General features: G+C 44.1%; 2 protein-coding genes across 3 annotated transcripts in view; one reads left to right on the forward strand and one right to left on the reverse strand.

Annotated features, from left to right (window-relative positions):
- The window catches only part of LOC136664682 (dynein axonemal assembly factor 5-like), a 31257-nt gene extending 13586 nt beyond the window's left edge, over positions 1–17671 (reverse strand). The window contains exons 1-7 of the mRNA XM_066642030.1: positions 17070–17671; positions 14112–14296; positions 13106–13230; positions 11758–11876; positions 7381–7613; positions 5881–6111; positions 695–838 (exon numbers count right to left, since the gene is read on the reverse strand). Coding sequence (XP_066498127.1) covers positions 695–838; positions 5881–6111; positions 7381–7613; positions 11758–11876; positions 13106–13230; positions 14112–14296; positions 17070–17580 — 1548 coding nt within the window. The 5' untranslated portion in view covers positions 17581–17671. The remainder of the gene's footprint in view (positions 1–694; positions 839–5880; positions 6112–7380; positions 7614–11757; positions 11877–13105; positions 13231–14111; positions 14297–17069) is intronic.
- Positions 17672–20307: 2636 nt separating this feature from the next.
- The window catches only part of prkar1b (protein kinase, cAMP-dependent, regulatory, type I, beta), a 51610-nt gene continuing 50956 nt past the window's right edge, over positions 20308–20961 (forward strand). Inside the window, exons 1-2 of one of the 2 annotated variants that reach the window (XM_066642609.1) lie at positions 20308–20325; positions 20618–20751. The gene's annotated coding sequence lies outside the window, so the exon portion shown is untranslated. Of the gene's footprint in view, positions 20326–20617; positions 20752–20796; positions 20916–20961 lie in introns of those variants that run through there. The other variant, XM_066642610.1, reaches the window with a different exon arrangement.

The following is a 20961-nucleotide window of genomic DNA, read 5'->3' on the forward strand; positions in this document are numbered from 1 at the left end:
CACTCCACCGCTGTGCTGTCTCACTCCCTCATCTCTTCATCTGCCTCTTTAACTGCTTATTCTGTCTTTGTAAATCTCATCTCTCTCTCATTTATGTCTTAATTCATTTTTTCTATTTCTCTCCGTCTCACTCATTTTCATACAATATTAGTCTGCAAATTGTTGTCAGGGGAAAAGTTGTTTGTGTGAGGCTCGAGTGGGGTTATGTTGTCTGCTTTACCTCAGTTGAGACACACACACACACACACACACACACACACACACACACACACACACACACACACACACACAAAGACAATGTTCCACAAACACACGCCTCCTTTCACCCATCAGTGGGTTTAAAGTTCCACCGCAAGCATGCTATTAGTGTTCTCCTGTCCATAATTACACAGACACACACACTTTAAACGAACATGGACACACACACACACATTTTGCATACCACAGATAGTTCCAACATAGAGCACACACAAGCAATAAAAAAGGAAAAGATGGAAAAAACAGAGATGAGAGGAAAGAGAGGAAAATTTAACCCTCTCATGTAATCTCTCTCTCTCTCTCACAAAGGACCAAAAAAAACAAAAACAAACAAAAAAAAAAAAGCAGAGACGCACAGAATTACAGGTTATAAACATCAGTCCTGAGGTAATGGTAGAGGAGAGAGAGTGTGTGTGTGTGTGTGTGTGTGTTTTACCCTGTTGCGTAGCTCCTGTTCAGTGGTTAAACTCTGCACAGCTACAAGAACCTTTAGCAGCTGCAGACTAATGATGCTGCAGTCTTCCTCACACACACAAAGCAGAACCTCCACACACACCACCAGCTGCTCCAGATACACCGTCTGAAGAAGAAAAAAAGAGAGAATGATTACACACAAATCCTAACAGCTAAATATATTCATTGTGTGCTCATTGACTTTATTACAGATACCTTTTGTTACAGTGACACCTCCCCCCACTCCGCCCCGCTCCCCATCTTCAAAGTTCAGTACTAGAAGCTGGTTGCATTTTCTACTTCTCCCCATCCACACTCAGTGATGCTGGGCTCTGGAGAGGCCAGTCCAGTGTGCTGATAAACACCACTAAAACACTTTTTCTCTTTGTGTCCATTTCCTTTTTTGTAAGTAACCACCAATGACAGCCCTACGTCCTTTCAGACCCACAGCGTTGCCTTTTCACATCTGCAGAAAGAATGGATGTTCATCGCTTTTATCTCAAAGATGGCAGCCTTTGCATTTCATCTTCTTTATGGAAGTTAGATGAGCTCATCTAATCCCCTCTGCACTTAACCCTAATGAATGTTTCGAAGTACATACAGAACACGTGATTTTCAGTGTGTAGTGTTTCTCTCTCTCTGCTGTGAACTGGCTTACGCAACAAATGGGGAGGGGGGGGGGGTTAAATAAAAAAGAGAAAACATTCATAGATAACAAAAATAAAGTTTTTAACCACTTTCATCCCACCCCCTCCCGTGCTCTGGACTCATGGCCAGACATCCCACTGCTTTCTGACCAATTTCCACTCCATCATAGAGATCGTGACACCATTTCCTGTTTTCTCTGCTCTGTGATTAAAGAAACCCTCCAGGTGCTCACACTGACCTTCAGCAGAACTAAGGGATAATGTCTGAATTGTCTGTCTGTCTGTCTGTCTGTGTGTGTGTGTGTGTGTGTGTGTGTGTGTCTGTGTGGACTACAGAATGGAAAACATCTTTAGTCAATAGTCTGAATAATCCCACAGTTTAAGAACATTCTTCAATTAATAATTACAAGTATTTTAATTACTAAGAAACATATCCTCAAAATATTCAACAAATTCTCTGTGCAAATAAGTACAGCCTTTCAGTTTTTTAAGAGAATGCTTAGAGTTCTCTGTGGCTAAAGAATAAAAGTGAAACATTTTTAAGGTCATATATGGTACAGGAATGGGTATTTATAATAAATAAGGGTGGGCGGAGTTAAAACTGTACCGCAGCAGACCACTCGGGGGCTCCAAAGATTATTTGACTTCACAGTTCTACAGCTGTTGTAGTGTCCCTTTATTTAAACAGCAACTGGAATATCCCAACACACAAGAGGAGGAATAGCTCCCATTTCCCAGCAGCCCTGGGGGCAGAGGGAGAATAAACAGGACAGAGGAGAGGGTCAGGGCATTCAGTGTGTGAGAAAGAGTGAAGAAGGGTGTTTATTTAAACACGAGGGAAGAAAGGCTGCTCATTCACAGGGGAACGCACACTCAAACAGTAAGAGAGAGAGAAAGAGAGTGTGTGTGTGAAAGTGAGTGTGTGTGTGCTGCTTTGTGACAACTTTCTGTTTTGAAAAGCGCTATGTAAATTCAATTTGTTTGTGTGTGTGTGTGTGTGTGTGTGTGAGAGAGACACATAGAAACACCAACAGTGAGTGTGTACTCCAGGCTGAAGGAAAACAGAGCAGGAGGAAAAATCTCCTCAGTTGCAATAAACAGTAATAACACCCTGTCCACTGCTATTACAGCCCTCCACCTGCTTTTTTAATTTTTTACCTTCACTACAACCAGCCTGGGGCGAAGTTAGCCCTGCGACGAGATGACTGGCAGATCGTTTGACGGTTTTTCATAGTAGGGTCCAATCCAACTCATCTCAGAGTTACTGTATAGTGCCCTATCATTCCTAAGAATCCCAAGAAGTGCAATTACTAAGCAATCAAAGGCTGACACTTGGCATTGAGTTTGGCAAACGTCAGATGCTCTAGAGCATAACACAAGCTCTGTCTTGAACTGAACAACGGTGTCCACAATGACTGCACGCTAAAGCAGCTGAATTCACTCACTGTGAAGGGTGTCTACAGACGTGTGGACACTATGTATAACAACATATAAAAAAGCTCAGGTGATTCAGATGATTCAGGTGATTCAGGTACGCATTACGTAAGTTCTTTTAGTGTCTGGTTAGAATTGTGTAGTCATGAACTAGCCAGGACAGACAAAGTTTTTGGGAATAACACATCAAAGCACTGGAGTGTCTCATATCAACTCTCAGCCCACGGCCAACGTACACACGCTGTCTTTCCGAGGCATGCCTAAGCTCTGACCTTGTTCTGCATTTTCATGAGGTGAGAGGGCCACATCTGTCAGTAAAGGCAAACGGCAGGCATGGACGTGCACATCCAAGTGTCTGTGTGTGATGTACAAGCTCGTGTGTGTGTGTGAGTGTGTGTAATTGTGTGCGTTTACAGGCCATTTTTAAGACAACATTGCTCAGTAATGCAGTGGAAAATGGCTGACCGACAGTAGCAGGCATGCGTCTGGGAAATGTCTGGACTGAAAGACATATTCACACTCACAGTGTGTGTACCTGAAGCCCTCACTCACTCTAACGCTGCTAGCACTGCAGCTGTGCTGGGGGAACACCATCGCTATGGAAACACCAGCAATACCACAAGCTGTTGCCACGTGCTGTTGCACATGGGCCCTACACACACACACACACCGATTTACACTGTTGCTAAATATACAACACAACTACAAGTACGTTTTCAATAATAATCATATATATTTAACAATACACCTAACCACAACTGATGCAAACTGAGAGAGTGTTCTGGAAATAGTTTATCAAAATGGCAGTCTATTTCCTTTGGTTCTTTTCTGGTAAACGAGACCAGAGAGGTGAAGGGTGAAGCCCCCTCCCTCCGTCTCTGTCTCTCGAGACCCTGGCCTACACTTTGAAGCCTATTTATAGTTTGTACTTTTACGTCTAAACTCAGCACTTCTGTCCAAATCAAACCGCTCTCACTCCCCCCCATTTCCTTATTTTCAATCTCTTTTACTTTCCCCTTTACTGTCTTTCTCTGTCATTTATGTTTCAATAAATGTCTCTCATCTCTCTTTATATTTTTCTATATTTTCCACTCTCTTATTCTTTTACTGTCTCTCTCCCAATCCCCTTCTCTCTCTTTACTTTTGAAAAGTGCTGCTTTTTGAAGTGTTTTTTATCTTTTTTTTTTTAAATCCCACAGCTGAATATGGCCCTCCCTCTCCCAGCTGCGCTCTCTGGTTGTCGTGGTTATTCAGTGTGATATTAAAAACAGGCGAGCATGTGCAGAAATGCGTGTGCTGTAAATTCTTGTGAAGCCGCACTGTTTGTGATGCTACAGTGACTGTATATGTATATGTGTGTGTGTGTGTGTGTTGACTGCAGGTGCTCCGGCATTCCGTTTGGTTTCCTCCTGCTCTTTGGTCTGTATTTATGGCACTGTGGTGATAGGGCCTGGAAAAACTAACTCTCTCCCTCTCTCCTGTGTGTGTGTGTGCCTCCCTCTTTCTCTCTTATTCTTTGTGTCTCTTTCAATATCCCTTTCATTTTTAGAGAGACGAGCGAAACTACATGTGACACACCACACAAACTACAACTAATGGCCTGTCCGAGCCCATCTGTGGCTTTGTGTGTTCCCACACTGTCTCTTGCATCTTTTTTGTCTGTCACCAAATCCCATCCGCTATTCCAAAAAAATCATGCCTAAAATGCACAGGAAACCAAGAGCGGTGGAGCATTTGAGGATGGGACTGGTTGGGGGCTGATGTCTAATAGACAGAACAGGAGCGAACCCAATGGGCCGTCTGGCAGCCAGAAAAATATAAAAGGTGGTGTCATCAGGGGTCGCGGCAGACATGCAGCAGTCAGGTCAAAATTAGGAACTTTTATTATTGCAGTCCCACAGAGGAAATTCCTGCCGGCCCCGCTGGTGGGTCATGGGTAAGGGATGAAAACAAGCCCTTGGCGACAGCACATCAAAGTCAGATCAACAGTGTGGTCTGAAAAAGCAAAGAGCACACTTCTGGGGTTTTTTAAATTACACCTATTTCAACACAGGCCTTACTTAATATGCCTTTCCATCATGACAGTGGCTTCCATCATGACGGATTTAAAGCACAAGAAATGTGCTTATGATCATTTGGTCAAATTATGTGAACTTTAGGTTATAAACATCTTTGTGACAAATTGTAGTAAACTACAGGATGTGCAGGGGGCGCTATGACTTCGGTTATTTCAAGAAAAGAAGAAGAAGGATTAATAAATCCAACATTTAGACTAAACCTCGTTCAATTAGTAGCTGATAGATTAATAAATTATAGGAATAATCATTAGTATTATGCAGCCATACTGCCTGGTAGACTACTGAGGTACTTGATGTGAAACTCAGCTAATGTTTATTTGAGTGCCCTCCTCCAAAGTAAATGTTTTTCCAGCAAGAGGCTGGGAGCAGGATGCTGCCAGAGTTGCGTGTGAACGTAACCTCATTCGTCAAACAAACTTTGAAATGGAGAAGGTGAAAAACAGCATATATTTAATCACGTTTGAGATGTTTGAAATGTCCTCTGGGTTTTGCGTTTTGGATTTTGTGCGACACTCCAGAAATTGGCTGCTATGAATAAGTTTGCTGACTTGGAACGCTACAGAGTGGTTTCCGGCTTTGGTCCAGGTGACCCGATGCACCTGGTTCAACTCCTGAAGGCCCTGCTGATGAACTGTTGATTTGACTCAGGTCTGTTAGAGCGAGGGAAATATAAAAAATATTGGTCACTTGTGACGAATGTTGAGCAACTCAAGGCTTGGCAAATCCTTCAAACTTAAAAAATAACACGAAGACTGGTAAAAACAAGGGTTGGAAGGTTATGGGCTTCAGAGCTGTGTTAATACTTATGATACATCTGAATCATGATGTATCACAATAATTGATTCTTAGAATTGTTGAAATCCTCTCACTGCTGTTTGCTGAATTTTATACTTGTTTCCTGTAAGGAGGTGAAATTATTATGCCATCAGTGGTGTTTATGACTGTACAGTGATCATGTGCCAGTTTGCAGTATGTCAGAAAAGTGTGAAAGCCAGGCTCCACGTATTTACCTGCTGAAAGTCTTGACAGACGTCAGGTTGCGCGAGTGTGCCTCCGAGCTGCAGCAAGTGTGGACGGAGAGCTTCTCTAGAGCTTCCCCTCAGTACAGCCACCAGGATCATCAGAGGAGCCCACGGAGAGGAGGAAGAGGAGGAGGTAGAGTTCTCAACATCAGCTAAAAGGAGACGGAGGAATACCTCAGGACTCACAAACACACCCAGCAGCTCTGCACACTCCAAACACTGCAAGAAAATGAGAACATACAGGGATATTTCAGTCCCTATTACAAAGGCAGGCTCCTCAGTTCATAATACCTCACTCCATTTCTCATTTCCTTGTCTCACTAAGGCCATCTAGACAGGTCCACATGCTTTCAGTCCATAAAACTATCCTCTCACAGAGTAAGAGTGAAGGGTTGTGTCTGTACTGCATTGTATGGTTTATATCACTATATATATATCACTATAGCAATTATAGTATGGAATCCTCTGGAACAAACTGCACTGGATAAACCATACAGATACATAGATGCTGAAAACTGTGAAATATTTTTGAAAAAAAAAAATCGCTGCTAGGTTATGTACTCTTGGCTTGTAGTGTATGTAGTGTGACATTTCATATTAGCGGTGATGCTTCGTCGCTAAACGTTGTGTCTGTGTTAATGGGATGTGACTGAAACACATTCCTCACAGCTCTCCGAGGGATGTCCTGCCTGTCGAAGTTCATATAAAAAAAGTTCAGATCGGCTCATGGGTCCAGACGAGTCTTTGGCTTCAATGGAGCGCATGTGGTGTTGCTTAGCAAATACTAAACATTGTGTCATCTTTAATGTGCTGCATGTGAAAGAATGTGGCCTAATCGGACAGTGTTTACATCAGAGATGCATTAACCCTGCCTTCAAACATTAGGGGAAAGAGCTTTCTATAACTGACTCTAATTGCTGTAAATTATACCGTAATTTCCGGTTCAGAACAAGAGTGAATGGATGTGGACGTGTAGCCCTTCGCTTGATGACACTTCATAAAACTAGCCCTTGAATATAATGAATTGTGGCTTAGATCATTGGAAATGGGCATTTATTTGCGTTTTGTCCTCTCTATTACACTTGACTTTGATCATAATTGACTCCAGAATTGCATGATGACTTAAACTGGGTGTGTTAAGGTAGAAACATCACCAAAAAAAAAAAAAAAAAAAGTAGCATATGGTGTCACCCAGACCTACACATTCTGAGTATAACTTTTACTGCACAGTCATACACATGGAAGAGGGGCATACTTTGGGCAAAAGAAACCACAAGTAAATGCCACATTCAGGGCCAAACATATACCATCTCCAGTCTACGTTTATACTAGGTATAACATGCAGGAATGTTTATTGCCATTGTAAACAGCAAAAAGATAAAAGATACTGATGTGAAGCATTTGGACAAATATAAAATCAGTGAAGAATAAACAACTGAGATTTCCACTGTTTACACCAGAACAATGTCATCTGAATGATTGCCTTACATGTGTTCTGGCAGCTTGTTCTGGGTCCATACAGGCTCGGTACAGAGTGGTGAGCAGAGGTTGCAGATGTTGTGTGCAATGATCTTCGGCGTGAAGCAGGAGAACCTTCAGGAGCTGCAGGGTTTTCACCCGCGTCTGCGCCAGCCAATCACAGGCATCACGGCCCACAGCAGGCATCAGCTTGGACAGATTCCTGATAACCAGCTCCCTGCAGCCCAGAGCAGGACGCTCCACTGACAGACAGACAGACAGACAGAGAGACAGAGAGAGAGTTTAATATGGTTTTGACCTTCTAACCTGAGGATACTTCAATAGCCAGAGCACCCATTTCTGTGACAGCTGAAGTGAGAGAGCTGGACTGTTTGCCTTCTCCTCCAGTGTATTAAGCTGTTTGGCTGCATTGCATAAGCAGCAGTTCAAAAAGAAGTGGTGGTTGATGTCACATGTCTCATCTCCAGCCTCTCAAGGCTGATGGTACTGTGTGTGATTGGGGGGCGGGGCAGTCAGGTTTGTACCAAGGCTCTAGAGTACAAAGCACTTCATTTTTTTTAGGGGACCTGCTGTTTATAGCCAAGGCAACTTCGGGGATGCCTCAGGGGCAGGAAAAAATATACAGATGCTGCTTTTCTAAGAAAGTTTTTGAAAGTCAGCAAAAAGACAGAGGATGAAGCTCCAAGAGAGGGAGGAAAAAACACTGGAAAGTTTAAAGAGAGAATCAAAAGGAGAGAGAGCAGGAGAGAGAGAGAGAGAGAGAGAGAGAGAGAGAGAGAGAGAGAGAGAGAGAGAGAGAGAGAGAGAGAGAGAGAGAGAGAGAGAGAAATCACACAAAAACATACAGAGCACATGACAGCACAGGGCAAGAGAAAACAGGACTTTCTGCTGACACTGTCTAACACTGACATCAATGAATGAGAAGGAGAGATTTAAAGCACTCACTGTGTGTGTGTGTACTCACATATAGATAATACATAAGAGAATTACTACTACACACAAACATATTAGAGACATGACTGACATATACACAACCTTGCCCTCAGTGTGTGTTACATGTTTTCCAACTGCTTCGTTACTGTCTAATCCCACCCAGATGACCAGGCTGACTCTGAGGTTGTAGATCCTGTGTATCCTTGAGGGACAGCCCTGATGTGTGTGTGTGTATGTATCCTGGAGTGTCTACACTATTATCACTGTTATAACTCCTACTGTCAGTGTGCTGCTGCAATTACCTGAACCTGTCTAGACCAGCAGCACATTACTACAGTTGTACTTTCTCCAGCTCTAAAGTCTAAACTGAATATTGCAAAAACAATGGTGTGAAATTATTATTGACAGCCTATAGTTTCAACACACAGGGAAGAGAACCCTAACCTTCATTTCTGTTACATCAGCTATCTGACATTGCCTTGGACAAGCATCGTCCTCAGTGACAGAGAAGAGGGTGGATCTCCCCATGACAGAGTCCACGTTTGAGAAATATCTATTCTAAATACGTATAATATTTATCATCAAGATAGCTTTTATTGCAAAGAAAAACATTAGCAAAACAGCGCTAAAAAGTGGTTTGGGTAAAGCTACTTAGAATCCCTCTCTGCTACAACATCCACATACAACACACCAACACAGGTAAAATAGAGAGCACTCACTCATTCACTATCCGGCCAATCAGTGCTGCAGGCAGTGGAGTTCAAAGGCAAGAGGCTTAACGCTTCTGACCCATCAATCTAAATGCCTCAGGAGAAATGAGAGGCTCTGGAGTGTGAGCACTAAATAGATTTATCAACATCTGAATTCACAGAGGGTATTCTGTAAAGTCCTGCTCTAATTCATTCAGAATATTACTTGAGAAATTGGACAGTTGCAGTGCACTGGCCCGCTTTATTCCACAACCTACAAAGCGTGATTCCTTCATCTAAGTATTTCAGCTATTGGATAGATATGTCCGCGTGGGTTTCCTCCGGGCGACTGTCTGTGAGGAGTGTGGTGTGTTCTCCCCGTGTCCGCGTGGGTTTCCTCCGGGCGACTGTCTGTGAGGAGTGTGGTGTGTTCTCCCTGTGTCTGTGTGGGTTTCCTCCGGGCGACTGTCTGTGAGGAGTGTGGTGTGTTCTCCCTGTGTCTGTGTGGGTTTCCTCCGGGCGACTGTCTGTGAGGAGTGTGGTGTGTTCTCCCTGTGTCTGCGTGGGTTTCCTCCGGGCGACTGTCTGTGAGGAGTGTGGTGTGTTCTCCCTGTGTCTGTGTGGGTTTCCTCTGGGTGACTGTCTGTGAGGAGTGTGGTGTGTTCTCCCTGTGTCTGTGTGGGTTTCCTCCGAGAGACTGTCTGTGAGGAGTGTGGTGTGTTCTCCCTGTGTCTGTGTGGGTTTCCTCCGGGCGACTGTCTGTGAGGAGTGTGGTGTGTTCTCCCTGTGTCTGTGTGGGTTTCCTCACAAAAGTGTCCGTAGGTGTGAGTGTGTGAGTAAATGTGTGAGTTTCCCTGTGAAAGACTGGCGCCCCCTCCAGGGTGTATTCCCGCCTTGCGCCCAATGATTCCAGGTAGGCTCTGGACCCACCGTGACCCTGAATTGGATAAGGGTTACAGATAATGGATGGATGTGGGTCACTGTATGTTTAAATGCAACACATTTTACGGTGGAAATCAAAAATATGATTAAAGCCCTAGATGGGATTTGTTTTACCTGTGGACATGGGTTAAAATAATTGTTACCAGTGTATCTCAGTGGTTTTAGTCCTGTCCGAACAGTCAGATTCAGTCATTTCTCTGGTGTGAGAACACCGCTTCAAGGAAAGATTCCTGAGCTTTTTACCTACTGTAATAACCCCAGGTTATGTTAATCCCACATGACCAGAAGTGTGTGATTATTCCGTCTTATCCCAGGGAAAGATAATTTTTCATGGGTTTTCTCTTGAATTGAGAGGCTGGAGGAGGCATTTTGTGACAGAATCTAGGGTTCATGTAAGAGGATAAGCTCAGCTGCTGAACAACGCGTCACACTCAAATCCACAAAATGACGTAAAGGATCACTCAGTGGAGAATAATAGGTAGGTTTTGTGCAAAATAGCACACTCCATATGTGTAATGCATGTGTATCCTTAAGTTACCATTAAATGGTTTATAATATCACTTATTTTAACTGTGAAGGATCAGATATATTTCTGCCATCTTTATCTATTTTGAAAGACTAGAACTTATTGTCGTTAAGGGCTGGATATTTCTGATTGGAGAGCTGTTCTCAGAAATGCTGTGACAGTCTAAAAACTCCACTAGCTCTGCTGTGTCTGATCCACAATGTGTGAAGGTGTCGAGTACCCACTCCCATCTGTTATTTTTACCAAGATTTCTTATCCAGTGCTAATCCACCATAAACATTACAGACGCCCTTTAGCAAAATGACATTACCCCAGATCCCCGTGTAAAACTAATCCAAATAGAGCTTTAGAGACTTAAGGCAAATGCGCTACTTCTGAAACAACCCAAACTAGCCTTGATAGCATGGATCCAAGCTCCAAATTCCCAATTCGAAGTAAATGCAGTCTCTTTAGTACTTGAATTTTACCCCCCTGATCTATCTGAATGCTTGGGAAGTTTCCTGTCACTGATTGGCACTGAACTTGCACTTAACCTGCCCTCAGGAAAGTCACACACTGTAATTTACTTCATAAGAACCCTCACAACGAGGTCAGCTCAAACACAACTTCAAAACTACTGTCAAAAATATTTGTCAGCATCTGCTCTGATAACCTCAGTCGATGCTGATAGAGGTGAGTGAGGTCAGTTGGTGGGCATTGAAAGTTACTGAGCAGCGCGGTGTACAGCAGATATGTGGCCTGGAATGTGCTGAATAAATGAAGGCACAACTTCACTGTGCCTTTTCATCCAATCTCTTTCAGGCCGGCAGTACCAGTGCTCTCATTTGTGCATCTATCATTAATAAATCATCTTGCAGCTGCTCATGATAGATATTAATAAAATGGGAAAGGTCTGCCAGACTGGCAAACTCCAGATGACCCAGTTTAAGTTAACTTAAAAAAAGAAACTTAGTTTTAAAACCGAGATCTGTGGCAGGGAAACCTCAACCTTGAGCGAGTGGAAAACATACCACAGTCCACTGATGTGATCAAAATATTCATAACAGTGCATACCTTTTGCCGAGGTTTCAGCACATTTTCTATTTAATGTTTTATTTCTTCCCAAACTCCATATAAAGGATGTGCTCCCTTGTTTTTAAAGTCAGCAAAACCCTTTTGCCCTGGGGTTCTGTGACTGTATTTTGTTGATCACATGAGCAAAAAAACTTACATTCCTGAGTTTCAAATCCCTTCAAAGCTGCGTAATGGCAGAATCCTTGTGAAGGGCACTTAAGAGCTAATGTTCGCTAAACTCACCCCCAGGCGGGTACCGAGGTGGTGGGGAAAGGAGAAAATCCATTTTATCTTTTAGATCCTCCTCATTTTCTTTCTCCCACTGAGCACCAACCTGCTTCCAAAGGCCTCCAGCTATGTCCCTGTAGAAATAACATAACACCAGCTTAAAAATATGAACAGATATAGATATTATTAACAAATTTAGCAGTATGCTACAAACTGAGTCTCAATGCCACAGTGTACAATGAATATCCATTAGTTCTAATAATAATGTATGGAGGGCGGCACGGTGACGAAGCAGGTAGTGTGTCACAGTAACACAACTCCAGGGACCAGGAGGTTGCGGGTTCGATTCACGCTCCGGGTGACTGTCTGTGAGGAGTGTGGTGTGTTCTCCCTGTGTCTGCGTGGATTTCTTCCGGGTGACAGTCTGTGAGGAGTGTGATGTGTTCTCCCTGTGTCTGCGTGGGTTTCCTCTGGGTGGCTGTCTGTGAGGAGTGTGGTGTATTCTCTCTGTGTCTGCGTGGGTTTCCTCTGGGTGACAGTCTGTGAGGAGTGTGGTGTGTTCTCCCTGTGTCCGCGTGGGTTTCCTCCGGGTGACTGTCTGTGAGGAGTGTGGTGTGTTCTCCCTGTGTCCGCGTTGGGTTTCCTCCAGGTGACTGTCTGTGAGGAGTGTGGTGTGTTCTCCCTGTGTTCCTGTGGGTTTCCTCCGGGTGACTGTCTGTGAGGCGTGTGGTGTGTTCTCTCTGTGTCTGCGTGGGTTTCCTCTGGGTGCTCTGGTTTCCACCCACAGTCCAAAAACACGTTTGTAGGTGGATTGACGACTCAAAAGTGTGTGAGTGTGTGAGTGAATGTGTGTGCGTGTTGCTCTGTGAAGGACTGGCGCCCCCTCCAGTGTGTATTCCCGCCTTGCGCCCAATGATTCTAGGTAGGCTCTGGACCCACCGTGACCCTGAACTGGATAAACCATTACAGATAATGAATGAATAAATAATGTATGGAGCTATTGCAGGAAGGAAAATGAGATACATGATGCATGTCACTTACTCATGTAATAATTCCATTGAAATTTGAGGGTTTTGTTTTTTATTTTTTTATTTAGTGTTGTTCAATAAATCTATGCAGTTGTGTAAAAATTACAATGTTTAAAATTAATTCCAGTGGCACCTGGAAGCAAAAGATATATATGTATTTGTCAGAGTGGTAGGGCTCGAAAATATTCTCATTTACAAAATGGGGTACTGCAGAAATATCTTGGGAACCACGGCCTTAGAAAGACCACTTTAGGTTCCTTAAAAATGCTCAGAAAGTGTGCCTGTTAATTCTATAATAAATCACATTAACAATAATATTACCACCCTATTTTTACCTTATCTCTGGGATGTCGTCACTCAGGCTGCTGAGCAGCAGTGGAATGAGCTTGTGGAAATAAGAGTATCTGTCCAAGAGGTGAAGAAGCCAGTCACCAACCACCACTGTCACGGCTTTTCTCACCTAAACAGAGACAAACAGAGAGAGAGAGAAATATTTACATAACAGCAGCAAACACGGTAATGCTGACAGACATTCATAACAATCAATGTTCCATAAAAACGGTCTGTTTAGTAATCAGATAAACCAATCGAATAATCCGTGACTTAATCTACGATCTACATTAAATGTTCCATGGCTTTTTAACAACAGTTCTGCAAAGAGGTTTTTAATACATTGACATGCTCCAGAATGTTGTCTTGTGCCAGTTTGGAATTTACCCTCCCTTCCTGCAATAACTGCCACTATTTTGGGAGACTTTACATGAGATATTGGATCATTTCTGTGGGTATTTGATGAGGTAAAGTGTTGATTTTGAAGTCCATGGGGGCTTTATTACCCCTCTAGTCGACGCTTATCACTGAGCACGGTTACCTTAGGCTCATGTGCAGCTGCTCCAGGGCTTCCCATCTTTCAAAGCACTGGCTTCAGGAACAAATTTGTGTTGCTGTTAAATGTACAGTTAAATCAACTGGTGACCATCACTCTTATGGTGCTTTTCCACTGCATGGTACCTGCTCTACTCAACTCCACTCACTTTTTGGGACCTGGTACCTGACTGACAACTCTCTTTGGCCAATCAGCACTCTGCAAGAGTAACACATCACATTTATTCTGCACTCAGCTCACTTGGAACCACAAGCAAGCAGGTAATAAAACAGTACCCGTTTCCAGGGACCAGAAACCAAATTTGGCTGATAGAAAAGCAAAAAACCAGAGTAGAGACTGGCCGAGTAGGTACCATGCAGTTGTAAAGAGCAATTGCTGAGTTGGGTCAGGTGCAATTGGGGCTGAAGTAGATGATGCAGAACTGAGCGTTCATGAAAGGCTGAAACACATCTAACCTGTGGAGAATCATCGAACAGTCTCTGAGCCAGATGAGAAAGCACATCATCAAGGTTCTTGCCTGAGCCGTACTGGATAACAGCTCCAGTCGCCTCTATGGCAGACACTCTCACGCGAGAGTGCTGGTGAGAGAGCGTCTGCATCAGGGGCTTCACCAGACTCTCTGCCTGCATGTGGAAGTGATCTAAACAAATACAAACACAAACATAAAGAGCTGTCAGACATTGTTCTTGAGAACAAAGGACACGGACAGTACTCACGCAGAGGAGAAAACATTATGGTTAGGCAATATCTAAACAAATACCAGATATATTCTTGTTTAAGAAAAAACCCAGACAATTTTGTATGCCATTAATCACTGTCTAGTTCACTGGCAACACAACTGTACACTGGAAAGATAGCTCGCAATGATATAAAAGCAAATTGCAGCTGCTGCTAAAACACACCTGTAAGGACTTAATAGGCAACACCACTGTTAGTTTTTGTTGTTTTGGAAGTGGGTGGTAGCTATCTGCTAAACAGACCGGCTACTTTTTTTTCTCTGTTCATACTGAAGTTGTATTAAAAAGGTTAAACTAGACCAGTAGTGCTCTCTTCCAAGTGTGGACTGGGCATGTTTAAATTAGGGGAAATTATAATAAAAATTATTTTAAAGGGCAGCACTGCAGTTTTTTTAGGATTTTGGGTTCGATCCTCTCCTTGGGTCTCTGTCTGTGACAAGTTTGGTGTGTTCCTCCTTTGTCTTTGGGTTTCCTCTGTGTCCTCCTGTTTCTGCCCACAATTGGAAAAAAAAAACACATGTTGGTAGATGGAGAGACTGTGTGATATTCCACAGGTGAGTGACTGGTTAAGTGTGTGAATTTGTCCACAGGTGTGTGTGAGTGGGTGTTTGTGAAATTGTCTACAGATGTGTGTGTGATATTCATTCATTATCTGTAAGTGCTTATCCAGTTCAGGGTCGCGGTGGGTCCAGAGCCTACCTGGAATCATTGGGCACAAGGCGGGAGACACCCTGGAGGGGGTGCCAGTCCTTCAAAGGGCAACACAGGCACACATACACACATTCACTCACACACTCAATGACACTTTTTTTTGAGTCGTCAATCCACCTACCAACGTGTGTTTTTGGACTGTGGAAGGAAACAGGAGCACCCGGAGGAAACCCACGCAGACACGGGGAGAACACACCAACTCCTCACAGACAGTCACCCGGAGGAAACCCACGCAGACACGGGGAGAACACACCACATTCCTCACAGGCAGTCACCCGGAGGAAACCCACGCACACACAGGGAGAACACACTAACTCCTCACAGACAGTCACCCGGCGGAAACCCACGCAGACACAGAGAGAACACACCACACTCCTCACAGACAGTCACCCGGAGGAAACCCACACAGACACAGGGAGAACACACCACACTCCTCACAGACAGTCACCCGGAGGAAACCCACGCAGACACAGGGAGAACACACCACACTCCTCACAGGCAGTCACCCGGAGGAAACCCACGCACACACAGGGAGAACACACCAACTCCTCACAGACAGTCACCCCGAGCAAGAATCGAACCCACAACCTCCAGGTCCCGCTACCGACGCTACCTGCTGCGCCACCGTACCGCCCTGTGTGTGAAGTTATCCACAGATATTAGTGTGTGAACAAATACAAAAGATTATTTTTCAACATAGTAGGCCATTATTTTGATGTTGATGATGTTTTGAGGAAATGTCTTCATTTTGGCCTGTTACTCCCTGAGATAAACAGCAATGGTTGAGTAAAGTTCAAATGCCGTCTGATCATCTATTAAAGTCCTAAAAACTTGTTTCTAATGAAGAGAATAACATTTCTTTGTTATTTCTAATGGCTGATTTAGGCTTCTGTGTTGACTAAACACTGAGAATACATTGTAGGTGTCTGCATCGCTCTGTAACGACACTGCCAAATAAGTAGGCCTAAAACTCAAAACCATTTTAGACAGTAGGGCACTGTTTGGGACAGAACATAGCTTACATGAGTTGACAGGAAAGAAACAAATACATAGCTGACACATTTTTCCCCGAGAGGCCCTGTTTAGTTTGTTCCGGAGATATTTTTCCTTTCTTCAAACGTTTTGTTCATACCGTGAAGCACAAAGCAATGTCTGAAAAAATCTCTGGCAGTGAATTTGCTGCTTCTGTAGTCAGAAGGAGAGGAGTTCATGTTTCTGGACTTATACGGTTCAGCTTGAACCTTGTTTGTCTGACTGTGGACCAGTCACAGTCATTGTGGTCTGTGTCGATGCAACAGGTAATTTCATTTCTGGACAGGTGTGCGTCAATGCTACGGTATAATTTTGACCCAGAAGCATAAACTGGGCTTAAGCATTATCTAGGCTTAGATGTAATTCTACACATTTGCCTTCATTCATACAGTATATAAGTCTATAAATGTGCAATTAGATCCCGCCTATATCGCCACCCTCCCTTAAGCTGCGCCCTGAAAATTGACAAGTTGATAGGATTGGCTACTCATGTTTATTACATCAGAAACTCTGGCTGTCTGAATCCATCTGTTTAAGACACTGCCGTTTCAAAACAGAGTTCTCAGCCACGGTGTTGACGGTTTATTTCACGAATCCAACGTCTTCTAGCATACAAACCCCATCACACGGACAGGTTAGCAAGGTTAAACCCTTCAATTTCACTAGAGGGTGTCTTTACGGGCTGAAGATGGTGGCAGTTGCTGCCATGGCAACCATCCACAACACTCGCCAGGTTCCCTCAGAGTTAGGCAGCTAACAGCTAATATTTTCCACTGAATTACTTAAGTCTGGGCTGTTTAACAGAACTTTTAAAGTTTAAAGTGTTCGTGTAAGTTATAAACTGCTTTATTATCTCGGTTACAGTTCCGCCAATGCGCAAAATTAAGGGTAATTTTGTAAAATGTCAAGCGCTTAGCCTGTTAGCATGTTTACCTGGTACAGAGCGCGAGAACTGTACCACGCATTTACAGCTCTCCCGTTTAACGTCGGGGAACGGGTCTGTTATAGTTTTGCTCAGAATCCTGATCATGTCTTCGAGGTACGGAGCCAGGTGTCTCCCGCAGAGATCCGCGGTCAGAGACAGGAGCTCCACGAGCGACAACCGCAGCTCCTCCGCGGGTTCGAGGATCTCTTTTCCTCCAAGGCGCTGGGATAAACACGGCAATAAATACGGTAGAGACTCCTCCGGTTTTGGGAGGCGCCGGATAAAGTCTGTGATCATCTCCGCGGCTATTTCCCGGCATTTCTCTGCGGGGTCAGTGAGGCACCGGAGCAGAGAGCTCCGCAGCGCCCCGAAGACCTCCTGCAGCTCTGTGCCCGCTAAATCCGAGCCCACTGTTCGGTTCCGTATGGTCTCTAATGCTCTCTTTCTGCTGCTCTTATTGTCCTCGTTCAGACAGTTCAGCGCTCGTGACAGTCCCCGCAGAACCTCCTCCGCCGCCATGTCTCCCTCCAACACACGTGCTGCTTGGAGTCCCGGGTTGCCGAGTCAACCAACAGCAAAACACGACGCCTTGCTGCTACGGAGGCCGTGAAAGGACATGCATTTCCCTTTCACCTCATGAAAAAAAAAAAAAACCCTCGTGTTTTTTTTCCGTGATAGTGAGTTGATGATTTTTTTTTGTTATGGCATGATAATGACTTAAAGAAAAGATATCGAGGGAATGAATAAAAAATTAAACAGTTATCCTTTGTTATTCCACATCTGCTATACAATTATAATTATTGTTATTAATATAATTACTGCTTTCGTCGCTCCGGGTGACTGTCTGTGAGGAGTGTGGTGTGTTCTCCCTGTGCCTGCGTGGGTTTCCTCCGGGTGACTGTCTGTGAGGAGTGTGGTGTGTTCTCCCTGTGCCTGCGTGGGTTTCCTCCGGGTGACTGTCTGTGAGGAGTGTGGTGTGTTCTCCCTGTGCCTGCGTGGGTTTCCTCCGGGTGACTGTCTGTGAGGAGTGTGGTGTGTTCTCCCTGTGCCTGCGTGGGTTTCCTCCGGGTGACTGTGAGGAGTGTGGTGTGTTCTCCCTGTGCCTGCGTGGGTTTCCTCCGGGTGACTGTCTGTGAGGAGTGTGGTGTGTTCTCCCTGTGCCTGCGTGGGTTTCCTCCGGGTGACTGTCTGTGAGGAGTGTGGTGTGTTCTCCCTGTGCCTGCGTGGGTTTCCTCCGGGTGACTGTCTGTGAGGAGTGTGGTGTGTTCTCCCTGTGCCTGCGTGGGTTTCCTCCGGGTGACTGTCTGTGAGGAGTGTGGTGTGTTCTCCCTGTGCCTGCGTGGGTTTCCTCCGGGTGACTGTCTGTGAGGAGTGTGGTGTGTTCTCCCTGTGCCTGCGTGGGTTTCCTCCGGGTGACTGTCTGTGAGGAGTGTGGTGTGTTCTCCCTGTGCCTGCGTGGGTTTCCTCCGGGTGACTGTCTGTGAGGAGTGTGGTGTGTTCTCCCTGTGTCTGTGTGGGTTTCCTCCGGGTGACTGTCTGTGAGGAGTGTGGTGTGTTCTCCCTGTGTCTGTGTGGGTTTCCTGCAGGTGACTGTCTGTGAGGAGTGTGGTGTGTTCTCCCTGTGACTGCGTGGGTTTCCTCCGAGTGACTGTGTGAGGAGTTTGGTGTGTTTTCCCCGTGTCCGCGTGGGTTTCCTCCGGGTGCTCCGGTTTCCTCCCACAGTCCAAAAACACACGTTGGTAGGAGGATTGGCGACTCAAAAGGTGTCGTAGGTGTGAGTGAATGTGTGAGTGTATGTTGCCCTGTGAAGGACTGGCGCCCCCTCCAGGGTGTATTCCAGGTAGGCTCTGGACCCACCGTGACCCTGAATTGGATAAGCGCTTACAGATAATGGATGGATGGATATTGCTTTCTTATAAATACACATGGTTAACAGTATTAGCACATCAAACGCAAGTTCTTTGTGTTAAGGAGGGTTCCATCTGTTTTTAAGCAATACTTTATAATAAAAGTCCATTTCACCTTCATTCATTTCACATAATTAAAGTCCATTCTACATTCATTCATTCATTTTCTCTAACTGCTTCCTATTCAGGGTCACGGATGGTCCATAGCATACACACATCACTGTCCAGGTATCCAGAAACACATCCTGGAAAGAGCAGCACACACTCACCCCTGTGGACAATTTCATACTGAAATGCTGGCTGGAGACTCAAGTCACCAGGCATGGCAGCTCCCTCTGTTCAACATTTGAGGCCTGTTTTGGGATATTTGGGATTTATGTGTTGTTGCTGTGTGCTTCTTCTGTCATTGGTTGATTTAACAAGCAAGGAAAAAATGCCACTGATGCAAACATCCACATTTTTAGAAGTACAAGTAGCACAGTCTTGTGGAGGAACTTCTGCCTGCCAAACACGAATGAGTGAGTGACTTACAAGACTGGGTCATGAGAAGCTTTACATGTAAATCCACAGTATATTTTATAATCCACAGCAAATGCTAATATCATAATTTATGGGTATACTTTCCAGGTTATTAGTTTCAGCAGGTCCTGTATGCCAATGAACTCCATACTTCATTAGAATTCATTTCAGACTAACCTTGTGATTATACCATGGGAAACAACAATGCCTCACATTAATTCTCACAGCATTGCTTGCATTTTGGTGCCACTTTATAATCCAAACAAGCCAGTTACAAAGAGCAGAGTGTGCCATGCTGGAATCTAGTCCAGGAATGTAACAATCTGTGTAAATGTGCCTGATGACGCAAACTGACTGAAGTTATGGGGGGTATAAAGAGTAAACACAACCCAGAAATCAAATCCACAAAGCCACATCCATTCAGATAAATGTAAAAATGCATATTTAAATATAGAATATCTACACTGAGAGGTATTGTTATAAGGTTTTAGCATCGTATGCTCAATACTTGTTCCAAATGTGATGGCCCCTGATGTTTGTTTGGAAAGCAGCTTTGAGGTCGAGCAGAGAGACCCATTGACGTCACTGGAATCGACGCAGAGCGGGGTGAGGGGAATCAACAGCAGTGAGTCAGACTCGCTGAATCGACTCTCTGAAATAATCCGTTTCAGCGAATCAAGAGTTTGTTTGGACAAATGTTTTTCCATATACACTTAAACTACACTTAACTTGTGTCATTCCCTTCACGACAAAATGAACAGAAACAACTGAAATTCATACAAATCACGATCTACAAACGTTCAAAGATGTCTATACACTGGGATTTTTTTATGATGTGGTATTTTAACACTTGTTTGTGATTTTCATATTTTAGATTTCAGTTTTTTAGGCCTAGATAATAGGAATGGATGAGGATCATGACGATTATAATGATAATTGGCAGTTATTTGCTTTAGAAATATTTAAAATCGATATTTAGACTGAACTGATATTTCAAACCTACATTTACTGAGGTTTTAATTGGGACCTGGAAGAGAAGAACTGTACAAAAACTATTAAAAATGTATTTATTTTAACACAAGTGTGTATATATAATTTATTTTTCACATGTGTCTCCTGAACCGGTTCAGCCTTTAGTTCAAAAGAGTCGGTTCATATGAACGAATCGGTCGTCGCTAATCAACAGCAGCAGCAGCAGCATCCATCATCATCATCATCTTCTTCAGCGAATTACAACAACACAGCATCTCTACTGTAAACAACGGTAAGAAAACGGAGGTTAATGGCGGCTGGGAGTAATTAAAGCGTAAAAATAACGGCTCGTTATGTTTGTGAATCTGAGCAGTGTTTACGTAGCCTGCGTTAGGTTTTACCAACGTGAAAAGAAGGGAGACTTAATATCTCACGCGACCGCAGCGGTGTAAACAGGTGACTGCTCTTTGGGGGGTGACTTTTGGGTGGGCATCGCTTAGAT

This window comes from Hoplias malabaricus, chromosome 13 (assembly GCF_029633855.1).
Source record: "Hoplias malabaricus isolate fHopMal1 chromosome 13, fHopMal1.hap1, whole genome shotgun sequence".
Classification (NCBI taxonomy): domain Eukaryota; kingdom Metazoa; phylum Chordata; class Actinopteri; order Characiformes; family Erythrinidae; genus Hoplias; species Hoplias malabaricus.